This window comes from Carcharhinus amblyrhynchos, chromosome 14 (genome assembly GCF_965287045.1).
Source record: "Carcharhinus amblyrhynchos chromosome 14, sCarAmb.v2.hapA, whole genome shotgun sequence".
Classification (NCBI taxonomy): Eukaryota; Metazoa; Chordata; class Chondrichthyes; order Carcharhiniformes; family Carcharhinidae; genus Carcharhinus; species Carcharhinus amblyrhynchos.
In genome coordinates this window covers 6,267,777-6,283,042 of record NC_137337.1, presented here as the reverse complement: position 1 = coordinate 6,283,042, position 15,266 = coordinate 6,267,777, and the positions used below count along the sequence as shown (strand labels likewise).

At 51.2% G+C, this 15,266-nt stretch overlaps 1 protein-coding gene across 1 annotated transcript in view; it reads left to right on the top strand.

Annotated features, from left to right (window-relative positions):
- Positions 1-6,301, top strand: part of kcnk13a (potassium channel, subfamily K, member 13a) — a 46,704-nt gene extending 40,403 nt beyond the window's left edge. Inside the window, 1 exon segment of the mRNA XM_080202100.1 lies at positions 5,299-6,301. Coding sequence (XP_080058226.1) covers positions 5,299-6,191 — 893 coding nt within the window. The 3' untranslated portion in view covers positions 6,192-6,301.
- Positions 6,302-15,266: the final 8,965 nt, after the last annotated feature.

The following is a 15,266-nucleotide window of genomic DNA, read 5'->3' as shown; positions in this document are numbered from 1 at the left end:
TGACAGTGGGAGTCAGGGTACTAACGGAGTGGAGAGCACTAGGCCCTCAGGCCTTGAGATTCACCATGACAACCGTGGCAATTTGCTTCTGAGAAGAAGGTCTAATCACTCCAAAACGATCTTGTCAAGGAGCTGGTTAAGCTTCAGCTCATTGAGCACAATAAGTTATCTGTTCACTTCCTCTTATCTAATCTCGTACTGATACAATCATTCCGGTGCCTCTTCCTGTGAAGGCTCCATTGGCAGTTGAACTTTACGGTGTTCACAGAGAGTCTGAACTCTTGTCTGTCCAATCGCAGCGAGGCAATGTGTGGCACGGTGAATCTGTCACCGGACCCCTCGCTCTTTGGGCTAAGATCAAGCGTCAGATCCAACCCAGAGGGAGTGCAAGGCCTCACCTTGTCAGCTTGGATCCTGTGTCTCTCTTGTAGGGAATCATGAATTGGATTCAACCATTACTTGATTTTCACAGAATCATAGAATCCTGCAACGCAGAAGGAGGCCATTTGGCCCATCAAGTCTGCACCAACCACAATCCTACCTAGGCCCTATATCCATAACCCCATACATTTACCCCTGCTAATCCCCCCAACACTAAGGGCCAATCTGGCACGGCCAATCCACCTAACCCACACATCTTTGGACTGTGGGAGGAAACCGGAACACCCGGAGGAAACCCACGCAGACACAGGGAGAATGTGCAAACTCCAGATAGACGGTGACCCGAGGCCAGAATCGAACCTGAGTCCCTGACGCTGTGAGGCAGCAGAGATAACCACTGGAGCAAGCAAGGAGATGGATGAAGGGCTTGCCCACTCCACTCTGCACACTGGCTTTGTAACTTTAAGAAAGGAGTAAAATATTCAGAGGAAGATAACCTAAAGGTTTGAGCTGAGTGATTTAGTGAGTGGGCAAGAACATGGTGGATGGAATATAATGTGGAAAATGTGAGATTATCCACGTTCCTCCCCCCTCCTCTCCTCCTCCCCTCCTTTCCTCCCCCCTCCTCTCCTCCCTGCCTCTCCTCTCCCCTCCTCTCCTCCCCTCCTCTCCTCTCCTCTCCCTCCTCTCCCCCCCTTTCCTCCTCCCCTCCTCTCCTTCCCCTCCTCTCCTCCCCTCCTCTCCTCTCCTCTCCCTCCTCTCCTCCCCCTTTCCTCCTCCCCTCCTCTCCTTCCCCTCCTCTCCTCCCCTCCTCTCCTCTCCTCTCCCTCCTCTCCTCCCCCTTTCCCCCTCCCCTCCTCTTCTCCCCTCCTCTTCTCCCCCCTCCTCTCCTCCTCCCCCTCCTCTCTCCCCCCCTCTCCTGTAGGAACAGCTGTGTAGAGTATTTCTGAAGTGTTGAGAGGTTGGGAAGTGTCCTTGTCCACAAGTCACTGAAGGTGAGTGTGTGGGTGCAGTACGTTATTAAGAAGGTTAGTCGAATGTTAGATTTCCTGGAGGATTTGAGTACAGCTGTAAAATCTTGTTTCAATGGTACAGAAAGCTGTTCAGGCCGCACCTGGAGTATTGTGTACAATTTTGGAAAGTGTGATAACGTGAAACATATCACACAGCACTGACACGTGTGTGCACTGCGCTCATGAACATTGTCACCTGGTTTCCCACAACTCCGAGCCGGGAGGAGGTCAAGCAGTGAGAGCACACGGTGGCACAGTGGGTTAGCACTGCTGCCTCACAGCGCCAGGGACCCGGGTTCGATTCCCAGCTTGTCTGTGTAGAGTTTGCACGTTCTCCCCGTGTCTGCATGGGTTTCCTCTGAGTGCTCCAGTTTCCTCCCACAGTCTGAAAGACGTGCTGGTTAGGGTGCATTGGGCCGTGCTAAATTCTCCCTCAGTGTAACCCCGAACAGGCGCCAGAGTGTGGCGACCAGGGGATTTTCACTGTAAATTTCATTGCAGTGTTAATGTAAGCCTACTTGTGACATTAATAAATAAACTTTAAACGTTAGTCAGGGGGAGTAGCAGGGTAACTATGTGGGGTTGCGGGGATAGGGGCTGGCTGGGATAGTGGTTGGTGCAGACTCGATGGGCCGAATGGCCTCCTTGTGCACTGCAGGGATTCTGTGGAATCGCATGGCTGTGAATTCCAACTGAGCGACACAAGGTGGTAAAAGCAGTGAGTTGGAGAGATGTTTTAGCCCAGGCTGAATATTCTATTGTGCGAATGGTGAGAGACTGTACAGGAACAAAGAACAAAGAACGGTACAGCACAGGAAACAGGCCCTTCGGCCCTCCAAACCTGCGCTGCTCATTGGTCCAACTAGACCGTTCCTTTGTATCCCTCCATTCCCAGTCTGCTGATGTGACTCTCCAGGGAAAGTTAAGAGCAAGGATTTGAGGGAGGATTTGACTGGCACAGAACGGGCTCCTGCAACCCGCTCGCTGGAAGGTTTCCCTCTCCTGGATCCCGCTGGCACCTCGGCGCTGGCACTCCCTTCACCACGTCCACCGAGGTCCCGCGGAGCAGAGTCGGCAGGCGCAGCGGTTCCAGCAGCAGCCTCCCTCGGACAGTCAGGCCGTGCAACGCGTCCTGGGCCACCATTTGCGAACGGATTGAAGAGAAGTCGCTCCTCTTCCCCACCCCGCCTATGGGACTCAGTGGCTCCCCCGCTGGCTCTGTGGGGAATTACAGCTATCGCTGCTGACTTTCCTTCACGTTTTGGGGGTGGGCAGTGAGGAAGTATCCCTGAGCCGGTGGTCAGCCCATTGGGCTGCCTCACAAACAATGGCCGGAACTTCCCGGCCATTCCCACGGGTGAAGCACATCCCAGGTGGGAGGGGGGAGGAAGGTCATGGAATACCCACTGCCCACTCCTTCTCCAACAAGTCCTGGCTGGGATTTGAACCCACAGCTTCTGGCCACTGGGACTCTGCCACTGCGACACAAGACCTCCTACTTACCATAGAACCCTACAGTGTGGAAGGAGGCCATTCAGCCCGTCGAGTCTGCACCGAACCACAATCCCACCCAGGCCCTATCCCCATAACCCCGTGCATTTGCCCTCGCTAGTCCCTCCCGGAACTAAGGAGTAATGTAGCACGGCCAATCCACCTCACCCGCGCATCTTTGGAGGAAACCGGAGCACGCGGGGGAAACCCACGCAGACACGGGGAGACTGTGCACTGACAGCGACCACCCCCCACCCCCCCACCCCAAGCCGGGGATGGAATCCAGGTCCCTGGAGCCGTGAGGCAGCAGCACTAAACCACTGTCCCACTGTGTCGCCCATCTACTGTGACACTGGGCCGCGTGACCACCATCAGGATGTGGTTCACAGCCAGGGAGGTTCTTCTGGAGAAGTGGAGAAAACGCAGTGAATTCAGAGGCAGCAAGTTCCTGCAAACAGCAGGAGGACAGCAGTCAGATAATGCCTTTCGGTGGCGTTGATGGAGAGATTGGTGAGGACACAAGGGATAACTTTCCTTTGAAATCCTGCCATTTGATCTTTTTGCAGCCACAGAGAGCAGACAGAGATTCAGATTAATCTCCCCATCAGCCCCCCCGGCATTGCAGCACTCCCCCAGCGCGGCCCCGGAGTTGTAGCCTGGATTCCCTGCCTTTTGAGAGGGGTTTGAAACCAGAGCCATTGACTCACAAACAAAAGCTCTGCGCACAGAGCCTCCAGTGTTTTACAATGTTGCTTGATCAGTTTATCTTGCACACTGCACTTGTCAGGATATGATTCAGGAATCAAAACGACTCTGAGAAGTTCCCCAAATTTAACCCTTCCCTTCACTGCCCATTTCTGTTTTAAGAACATAAGAAATAGGAGCAGGAGTAGGCCATCCAGCCCTTCAAGCCTGCCCCGCCATTCAATAAGATCATGGCTGATCTGTCGTGGCTCAGTTCCACATTCCCGCTCTCTCCCCATAACCCTTAATCCCCTCTCTTATCAAAAACCCATCAACCCGCATCTTAAATATATTTAGCGAGGCAGCCTCCACCACTTCAACGGGCAGAGAATTCCAGAGATTCACCACCCTTTGAGTGAAGAAGTTCCTCCTCAACTCCGTTCTAAACCGCCCCCCCCTTTATCTTGAGGCTGTGCCCCCTAGTCCTACTGTCCTTTCTGAGCGGGAAGAGTCTCTCCACCTCTATCCTATCCATCCCTTTCATCATCTTATGTCTCAATGAGATCTCCTCTCATTCTTCTAAACTCTAACGAGTACAAGCCTAGTTTATTCAGCCTCTCCTCATAGCTCAACCCCCTCAACTCTGGTATCAGCCTAGTAAACCTCCTCTGCACTCCCTCCAAGGCCAAAATATCCTTGTGTAAGTACGGCGCCCAAAACTGCACACAGTACTCCAGTTGCGGCCTCACCAATGCCCTATACAGCTGCAGCAAGACCTCCCTACTTTTATATTCAATCCCCCTCGCTATGAAGGCCAGCATCCCATTCGCCTCCCTGACCACCTGCTGCACCTGCAGGCTGGGTTTTCTTTGCAGTGAGCCTGTGTTAGCCTGCTCGCTTAGCCAGAGGCTTTGGGTTAGAGTGCAGAGACTCGAGCCTGTAATCCAGGCTGCGTTACTGAGGGGGTGCTGCACAGTCGGCAGTGCTGTCTCCTTGATGAGATATTAAACCGATCCCCTCAGCTGGGCACCAAACATTATTGTTATTTGAAGGAGTTTTTGTGGTATTCATTCCTGGGAGGTGAGTGTCCCTGGCAGGGTCTGCACTTATTGCCCATCCCTGGGGGCATTTAATAGACAACCACATCGCTGTGGCTCTGGAGACACATGTAGGCCAGACCAGGTAAGGACGGCAGATTTCCTTCCCTAAAGGGACATGAGCGAACCGGATGGGGTTTTTTTTACAACAATCGACGATGGTTTCACCGTCACCGGTAGACTCTCAATTGCAGATTTTTGTTGAATTCATTTGCCGGGCCGGGATTCGAACCCGGGTCCCCAGAGCATTACCCCGGACCTCCGAATTACTAAACCCGCTGACGATATGCCACTGCCGCCGCCCACCACACACACACCCCCCCCCCCCCCCAACCCCCCCAGCTACCCAGAGCTGATCAGTTACCATTCCATTAAAATCGGTTCCAAGCGATGGCCGGTGTGTGGGATCTTGCTGTGCACAAATTGCCCCACTGCATCTCGGTGTTGGCTACGCTTCGAAAGGTACCTGATCGGCTGTGACGTGTTTCGGGATATCGAGGTTTTCCGAGCCCGGGGGGGGTGGGGACGGGGGGGGTCTTTCTTTCTCTGGGTGCCCGCTCCCCCCCCCCCGCAGCGGTTCAGCCTGGTGGTCCACGTTGTGTGATTTTTGTGTGTGTGTGTGTGCGTTCCAGGTTTCGGGATGACCACGCCGGCCACCGTGAGTGGAAAGGTTTTCCTGATATTCTACGGCTTGGTTGGCTGCGCGGCCACCATCTTGTTCTTCAACCTGTTCCTGGAGCGCCTCATTACGGTGCTGGCCTACATCCTAAAGACCTGTCACGAGAGGCAGCTGAGACGGAGCGGAGTCCTGCCCCAGGAAAACTGCCCGGAACTGGGAACCTCGGGCGAGGTGGACAGCCTGTCGGGCTGGAAACCCTCCGTCTATTACGTGATGCTGATCCTGGGCCTAGCTGCCATTGCCATCTCCTGCTGCGCCTCCGCCATGTACACCCCTGTCGAGGGCTGGAGCTACCTGGACTCCATCTACTTCTGTTTCGTGGCCTTTAGCACGATAGGGTTTGGAGATCTGGTGAGCAGCCAGAACGTGAGGTACGACTACCAGGGATTTTACCGATTTGGCAACTTCCTCTTCATCCTGATGGGGGTGTGTTGTATTTATTCGCTCTTCAATGTTATATCCATCGTCATCAAGCAGTTCCTCAACTGGAGCCTGAGGAGACTCGAGTTCCGGTGCTGCCTGAGGTGCCGGAGGAAACTGTTCAGGCCGGGGAGGAACGCCGTGGCTCCCGGCGTCACCCGTCGGAAGATCTCCATCGAGACGGACGCCTTCAACGAGAGCGAGGTGGCGGACGGCCGCAGGCTGTCCGGGGAAATGATCTCCATGAGGGACTTCCTCGCCGCCAACAAGGTCTCGCTGGCCATCATGCAGAAGCAGCTGCTGGAGACGGCAAACGGGCACCCCAGGGCGAGCGGCCATGCCACCCGCCACAATGGCTTCTCCGAGGGGGTGGGCGCCCTGGCCATCATGAACAATCGGCTGGCGGAGACCAGCGTGGACAGGTGAACGCTCACTCCGCCGGCCCAGGCACAGCTCCCAACTCAGCCTTAATGACTAACGCTCTCTTTTATATCACAAAATTAAATATTTCTGGATGATTCCGTTTGAACTTTGAACTTCCCTGGTACTTGTATCTGATATATCGCCGACCACTAGCCAATCGCAAGGAGAGGGGGTGGGGGGGGGGGGGGGGGGGGGGCTGGATGGGGAGTGGATGGAGGGGGGTTGGGTGGGGGTGGGATGGGGCGAGGGGGTGGGTAGGGGGAGGGGAGAGGGTGGGGGTTAGCTGTCGTTCAGGTCATGGCTGCACAGTGAAGGCGTGACGTTTCCACCTCCTGGCCACGATGGGGCGCTGTTGTGGGGCTCTCGCTCCGATGGGTTGACCATAACCTGACCCGGGGGTCAACCTGCGCCAGCCACTCCCTCCCGGGAAGTGCGGGTTCACTGCCCCCTCAGTCAGGGAGGCTGTGGCCAGTTCACGGCCTCTCACCTCTCACCTTTGCGTATGGTTGGGGTGGGGTGAGGGGAAGGGGGGTGGGGGGTTGTGGGGGGGTGGGGGGGAGGGTGGGGTGGGGGGGGGGGAGGTCAGCACTGACGCCCGGACAGTCAATGGGAGAGCCTGCTGTCCAATAGCCCACAGTGAGAAGCCTCACGTCGCCAGGTTAAAGTCCAACCAGTTTATTTGATAGTAAACCCACCAGCTTTCGGGGTTTGTCCCTTCATCAGGTGACTGCACCTTGTTTCCAATGTCCTCTTAAATATCGTGATTGAACCTGCCTCCTCCACACTCCCAGGCAGCTCATTTCCAGACCCAAGCCGCTCACTGACTCTTTCTCCCATTACATTTGCCTCTTTTCGAGATTAGAAAGATTAGACGCATTTTCTGACTGGAACCTTGCAGTAATGATGATGTTCCCTGGATTGTGAAGGGTTTCGACGGAGTGGGAATGCACTGAGAGACCTTGGAAAGCAAATTACATCTCGAGATAATCTGCTGCTCTCAAATGCACCCATCTTTGGATCCATGGCAGTTCTTCTATGCAGATTGATTTAACCGATAAAATATACTCCCCCGGGACGCTGCAAATGAAATCTCTGCAGAACTGAATTCAGGCACTGTGAGCACATCTTCACACAATAGAGAGACTGAATAGACTGGGTCTGTACTCGCTGGAGTTTAGAAGGATGAGGGGGGATCTTATAGAGATGTATAAGATGATGAATGGGATGGATAGGGTAGAGGTGGAGAGACTCTTCCCGCTCAGAAAGGACAGTAGAACTAGGGGGCACAGCCTCAAGATAAAGGGGGGCAGTTTAGATCGGAGTTGAGGAGGAACTTCTTCACTCAAAGGGTGGTGAATCTCTGGAATTCTCTGCCCGTTGAAGTGGTGGAGGCTGCCTCGCTAAATATATTTAAGACACGGGTAGATAGGTTTCTGATTGACAGGGGAATTAAGGGTTATGGGGAGAAAGCGGGAAAGTGGAACTGATCCACTTCAGATCAGCCATGATCTTACTGAATGGCGGGGCAGGCTCGAAGGGCTAGATGGCCGACTCCTGCTCCTATTTCTTATGTTCTTATGTCAATCATAGAATCTCTACATTGCAGAAGGAGGCCATTCAGCCCATCAGGTCTACACTGGCCACGATCCCACCCAGGCCTCATCCCCATAACCCTGCATATTTATTTATTGTGTTTATTTATTAGTGTCATAAGTAGGCTTACATTAACACTGCAATGAAGTTACTGTGAAAAGCCCATAGTAGCCACACTCTGGTGCCTGTGCGGGTTCACTGAAGGAGAATTTAACACGGCCAATGCACCCTAACCCGCACTTCTTTGGACTGTGTGAGGAAACCGGAGCACCCAGAGGAAACCCACACCGACACGGGGAGAATGCACAAACAGACAGTGACCTAAGCTGGGAATTGAACCTGGGTCCCTGGCGCTGTGAGGCAGTAGTGCTAACCACTGTGCCACCATGCCAATTTACCCTGCCAATCCCCCGACGCTAAGGTCAATTTAGCATGGCCAATTAACCTAATGCCCACTTCTTTGGACTGTGGGAGGAAACCGGAGCACCCGGAGGAAACCCACGCAGACACGGGGAGAACATACAAACTCCTCACAGTCACCCAAGGCCGGAATCGAACCCGGGTCCTTGGTGCTGTGAGGCAGCAGTGCTAACCACTGTGCCAGCGTGCCGCCCTAATCTTTGATTGAATTGTCTTGAAGGAGCAAAGATTTGGGCATCATCTTCCCCACTGAGTGAGCTCCTTGGCAAAGAATCTTAGCAGTTCACAATCTCAGGGCTGCGTCAAATCACTCCACGTGTGAATTATTTGTGAAGTCTGGTCACTGTAAGAATCCAGCGGCTAACTTACGCACAGCAAACTCTCAGACCTCAATAAATACTGGCGCAGGAGTGTCGGCAAGTGCGGTGGGCATGTCTTAACATCCAGTTTACTGGCGTGACAGGGTTTTGGAGAAAGATGGCACTTCTGACAATGCAGCACCCCTGCGGCACTGAAGTACAGCACTGAGCGAAAACGCTGGAAAATCCCAGCAGGTCTGGCAGCAACTGTGAGGCGAGAAAAGAGCTGACGTTTCGAACCCAGATGACCGGACAAAGAATCGTCTGAACTCGAAACGTCAGCTCTTTTCTCTCCTCACAGTTGCCGCCAGACCTGCCGAGATTTTCCAGCGTTTGGTTTCGGAATCCAGCACCCGCAGTAATTTATTTTCTGAGCCCAGATTATATTGTGCAGTCTGTCATTGGCAAACCCTGTAACTTGGGCAGCTATAGTTAACCCAGCCGTCACATTGCCTTCCCCCCCCCGCTTCTCCCCAGAACCCTGTTCCACTTGTCCTTCACAAATCCTTCTCCAGCTCCCTTCTAAAAGAATATCTCAACAGCTACTTGTAGTAAAACACTCCATGTTTTGGATAATGTTCAGGACAGACGGAGTGGGGACTTTATGGCGTTGATCAGTGTGCACGTTCTAACCAGCTGGAAGATCTGTTCTGGGAGTCTCAGGTTCCCCAGACCTGGGGGATTAAGGAGGTTTAAAACAGTTTATTTAAGTCTTAAGTGTTATCAGAAACTCTCCCGTGGTATCTTGTGGACTGAAAGGGCAGGATTTCCCTGCAACGCTCGCTCCAAAACTGGGACCTCTGCACAACCCACCCCCTCCTCCCCCTCCGCCCGTTTCAATCCCCGTGGCGGGCGGGACAGGAAGAGTATTCCAGCACAGAAGGAGACTGTTCGGCCCATTCAGTCTGTACTATCCCTTAGAAAGAGCCAGGCCAATTACTGCGGATGCTGGAATCTGAAACAGAAAATGCTGGAAAACCTCAGCAGGTCCGACAGCATCCGTGGGGAGAGAATAGAGCCGACATTTCAAGTCTGGATGACCCTTGGGATGCTGAGATTTTCCAGCGTTTTCTGTTCTTGTCTTTGAAGAGGAAATCCAGTTAGTCCCACTCCTCCTCTCTTATCCCACATTCCCGCTATTGCTCCTTCTAGTTCATATCCAAATCCCATTCAAATCCTAAGCTAGCGTTGCCTCTGGTTTATTTATTCAATCTGCACTCCAAGCCCATCGATTCCTTGAGCTGCCAGCAATGTTGTCCCTTTATTTAATCCGTCTGAAACCCTTCACGATTTTAAACACCTCAACCAAATCCCCTTGTAACCTCCTGTGTTTTAAAACCGTAGCGAGAGACAGTAAACTTTCAGGAATGTGCTGTTGATAAACAGGAAGGGATCTGCGATTGCTGGGATGGAGCTGTGTGGTTTACAGAACATTGTATCCGTCGCTCCAACCTGCTTCCCTGTTTACTGGATACAATTCACGCCACTTAAATTAAAGTGTTTTTTCCATCCATTAAACCAGCTCATTGGGATTTTGTCCCCTTAACTATATGCTGGAACAAGCCAAATCGTTCAGGAGCACAGAAAGAAGGGGAGGCCATTCAGCCCCTCGTAGAAACACAAGGAATAGGCCATTCAGCCCTTCGAGTCTGTGCTGCCATTCATTATATCATGGCTGATTAGTGAATTCAATATCTTGACCCCCCCCCCCCCTCCCTCCCCCATAGCCCTCGATCCCTTTAGCCCCAAAAGCTATATCAAATTTCTTCTTGAAATCAGAGAACGTTTTGGCCTCAACTACTTTCTGTGGTGGTGAATTCCACACACATTCACCGCCCTCTGGGTGAAGAAATTTCTCCTCACCTCAGTCCTACAAGGTTTACTCCTTATCCTCAAACCGGTTTCCTCAAAAACGTGCTCTTAGGCTGATTGGTGTTAACAAATTGTCCCTGGATTAGCCTTCCCTCAATCTGGTTATGGGTCCTTTACTGTGGAGTCCAATAGGCGTAGACAAAGGTTGTAGGTGGAAGAGGGCACTCACAATGTTAAAATGGTGGCGTGGGCTCGTTGGGCCGAAGGGCCTGTTTCCCGTGCTGTGTTGCTCTTTGTTCTATGACCCTTGGTTCTGGACTCCCTCACCAACGGGAAATTCTTTCTGAATCTACCTAATGCTAGAATTTTTTAAAAGTTTTTATACTTCCTCATTTGACAGACCTGCCACCCCCGCTGTGCTCCCTCTGTAGCCAGGACATCATTCCTCAGAATGAGGGCACTAAAACTGGACACAATTCTCCAGATGTGGCATCACCAACACCATGTACAATTAGGGCAAAACATCCCTATCCTCTTGTCCTTGAGGCAGTTGCACCGTTCAACTTGACCATGACTGACCTGTATCTCCACTCCATTTACCACCCCCCCCTTGGTTAATATACTCTTAATATACACAACAAACCTCATCAATCTAGCTTTCTATACCTAACCTATTGGTTTAAGTCGATGATTTTTACACATAGATATTATTTATGTCTATAAATGACTTGTAGATTGGAATTCAGAGCCCTTTTTGTGAAAGGTGGAGGTTTAAATTGTAATAACAGAATCATCATCAACAACTGCTGTTCAAATAATGAATCACTGGATCCTTCCCACACACAGAGCGGGTAAACGGGAGCAAAGGTTAGGATCTGGAATTGTTGAACTCAGCACTGAGTTCAGATTGCCGTAAAGATCCTCATTATAAGGTGAAAATCTGCCCCTGAAACTTCTGGTGAGCTTCATTGGGAAACATCCCCTTTCGATAGAGGAATTGGCAAAACATTGGTTGGTGCCAACCCTTGCCAGCGAGAGCATCTTCAGACCCTGGCTGGTGAGCCTTGTTTCGATAGAAACCACATTTATAAAATGTTTCTCACATCCTCAGCTCATCCTGAGATTCCCCACGGTCAACACTCTGTGGTTGTTGTTTTACAGCCAATCTGACCACAGCAACGTCCCACAAAACTACAATAAACGATCAGTTAGTCCTTCCACTGCCGCCAGCTGTAGAGCGGGGGAGTAAGATTGGTTGGATTGCTCTACAGAGAGCTGGCATAGACCCAGGACAAATGACCTCTTTCTCTGCTATTGTGACTCACTCACTCCCATTTTGGTATTTTCGATTGAGGGACAATAGTTCAGGACACCGTGAGAGAAATCCCTTGTCCGACTTTTTAAATAGTGTCATGGGATGTTTAACACCCACCTGAGAGGGTGGGTCAAAGAACAACGAACAACACAGCACGGGAAACAGGCCCTTCGGCCCAACGAGCCCGTGCTGCCATTTTAACATTGTGAGTTCCCTCTTCCACCCATGACCCTTGTCTACGCCTATGGCACTCCACATTGGAAACCAGATTGACGGGAGACTAATTTAGGGACAATTTGTTACACCAATCAGCCTAAGGGCACATCTTTGGGGTGTGGGAGGAAACTGGAGCACCCGGAGAAAACCCACGCAAGCACGGGGAGAATGCGCAAACTCCCACAGACACCGGCCCAAATCCATGTATCTGCACAGCTAACAGTGATAGTCACTGAGCTGTCGTGTTGTCGTGGGTCGGGGTCTTTGTTTGTTACTGTGGCCCAGAACTTCCGGCTACCCCAATGATACACTGAGGAATCCCTCCAGGCTGTTCCCATCTAAAGGTTTACCCGCTAAAGTGTTTAGCGCAAACTTCCTCTGGACAATTGCGCTGGGCTGGGAACCATCTGATAGATTTAAATCGCTAACTTTGGTAGGTTCTGCCAGTTTTACCCAGATAGTTACTCTGAAAGGGTTAGCAGGAAAAAAAAACTCCTTTTGACTCCAGAATAAGAATCTAAACAGCCAGACCCAACACCCATACCCCCTCCTGGTCTGACTTCCTCCAACTCGGGTCTGACAACCTCCCCACCCCACTCCCTGACTCTGGTCCAACTCCCCCCACTCCCCAGCTCCGGTCCAACCAACTCACTCCCCAGTATCTCCAGCTATGGTTCTGGCTCCAATCTGACCAGCCGCTCCCCCCACTCCTTCCTTCTCCTGTCTGGGACCCCCCCCCCCCACTTCCCCACTGTGGGGGTCCCACCACCACCACACACCGTCTCCCGTCAGATGTCCCCTCACCTCCAATGAAACCTACCTGTTGATCCTTTAGACATCCCCTATGTGGCAGCTGCTGCATCCCAGTTACTCCATGCCAATTGCTGCCAGGGGCATGTGGCACAGCACCCATCTCTCCCAGCCTGAATATGGAAGGTTGGGCGAGACAGGAGCTGTGCAATCGCAGCAAGAGTAAGTCTATCAAGAGTGACAAATTGACAGAATCACTGCAGAGGTTATGGTGTCATAAGAACGTAAGAACTATCATGGATATGATGGGTACAGAGGGATATGGGCCAAACATGGGAAATTGGGACTAGCTTCAGGGTTTAAAAAAGGGCATGGACAAGTTGGGCCAAAGGGCCTGTTTCCATGTTGGAAACCTCTATGACTCTATAATTAGGAGCAGGAGTAGGCCATCTGGCCCCTCCACCATTCAATAAGGTCACGGTTGATCTTTTCATGGACTCAGCTCCACTTAGCTGCCCGCTCACCATAACCCTTAATCCCTTTACTGTTCACCCAAACAGTGCGATCCTGGCTCAGCGCTGGACCACCAGGTTCAGAGGTCAGACAGTGCCACCAACTGAGCCAAGGACAGGTCTTTCACTGAGCGTGACTGTTCCATGCCGATTCCAGATAGGGCGAACATGGTGGTAAGGGTAGATGTGCTTGTAAAGTGGGGCTTGTTAAGTGGATTGAAATCCATGCAAAAATATTTAAATTCGCCCCTTTCGGGCGGGTTCCCAGTTGCAGCCATTTTCGGGCCTTGGTAAAGTGCGAACCGGTGCGGAGGTGGGCGCGGATCACACTACTCGCCTCATGCCCGACTTTACCAAATATTCGCCCCCGAAAACGGGCGCAACACGAGGGTAAAATCACCCCCAGGGTGACAGAGTGAATATTGTTGGCCGTACGTTGACCCTCCAACATTTGAACCCTCCAGAAACGAAAGCTCCAGCAAACGCAAATGAACACCCAAGTGCCACAACAAATTGCCAGATTGGCAGAAAAGAGAACAGTTTTCAGGAACAATCTACTGTAAATAATCACTTTAATTCAGTCTGCAGTCGCGAGGCAACTTGTACATAGAACATGTTTGTGTGCCAAGTCTCAAAATTAATCCATTAAACAATACAGTTGCCATCGTTAAGACAGTTTCTCCCCCCACAGTCACTTACAGACATTCCTCATCAATGTTTATTAAGAAGAAGGCCCTAATTGCCCAGTTTCCATGGGAACTGTTACCAATGTATGCAACATGTTTACCAGGTTTGCCAACTCATATTGTGTTTATCTTCTTTAAAGGTCATTTTCTGGCTGTGATGTAAAGGGAAGTCGGCAGTAATTTAATTCTGGAGAGTCTCTGATAACGTTCGCAGATCAGTTCTTTCCTTGAATGTTCACTCTGTAGAGCCTCATTACTTCCCCCCACGCTCCCTCCTCAAGTCATCACTCTTCACAGTAATGTCAAAGCCACTTAGACTAACTCACACTGAGTCAATTCTCAATAGGTGTCAACACCATTCTGAGGACAACACTTAAACTGTGCCAGCAAGAATGACAAGTAGACCGGGGGAAAAAAAAGAGTTTCCTTCCTTTAACTGATAGCAACTGTACTTGAATAGAAAATTAAACGGCATGACTTGCCATCTTTATTAATCGTTCTACAGCTTTGAAGGAACAATATTGATACAATTGTCAACTTCCATCTAGGGATGTCACAGTAAATGTAATTAAATAAGGTAGGATTGGTGATGAAAGGTGATGGTAAGTTGCTGATCTGGAATCACCATGGTGGGGTAGCACAGTGGGTTAGCACTGCTGCCTCACAGCGCCAGGGACCCGGGTTCGATTCCCGGCTTGGGTCACTGTCTGTGTGGAGTCTGCACGTTCTCCCCGTGTCTACATGGGTTTCCTCCAAATGCTCCAATTTCCTCCCACGGTCCGAAAGACGTGCTGGTTAGCTGCATTGGCTATGTTAAATTCTCGCTCGGTGTACCTGAACAGGTGCCGGAGCGTGGCGACCAGGGAATTTTCACAGTAACTTCATTGCAGTGTTAATGTGAGCCTACTTGTGACAATAAATAAACTCAAAACTTCAAGTCAGAGGATGCGAAAAGGTTTGTGAATGGAATATGTTCACACAAGCAAAGTACAAGTTTCTTTCTTTCACCTACTGCCAAGATGAGGCCATTCAGCCCATCAAGTCTGTACCACCCACAATCCCACCTAGGCCCTACTTCTGTAGCCCATGTATTTACCCTCCTAATCCCCCAGAAACTAGGTCAATTTAGCATGGCCAATCAACTTAACCTGCTTTGGACTGTGGGCAAACACCAGAGCACCAGGAGGAAACCCATGCAGATGTGGGGAGAATGTGCATCTCCGCACAAGACAGTGACCCAAGCCGGGAATCAAACCCAGGTCCCTGGTGCTGTAAAGCAGCAGTGCTAACCACTGTGCCACCACAGAATTCAGAAGAATGAAGGAAGATGTTATAGAAACATATAAGATGATGAAGGGAATAGATAAGATAGAAGCAGGGAGGTTGTTTCCACTGGCGGGTGAAACTAGAACTAG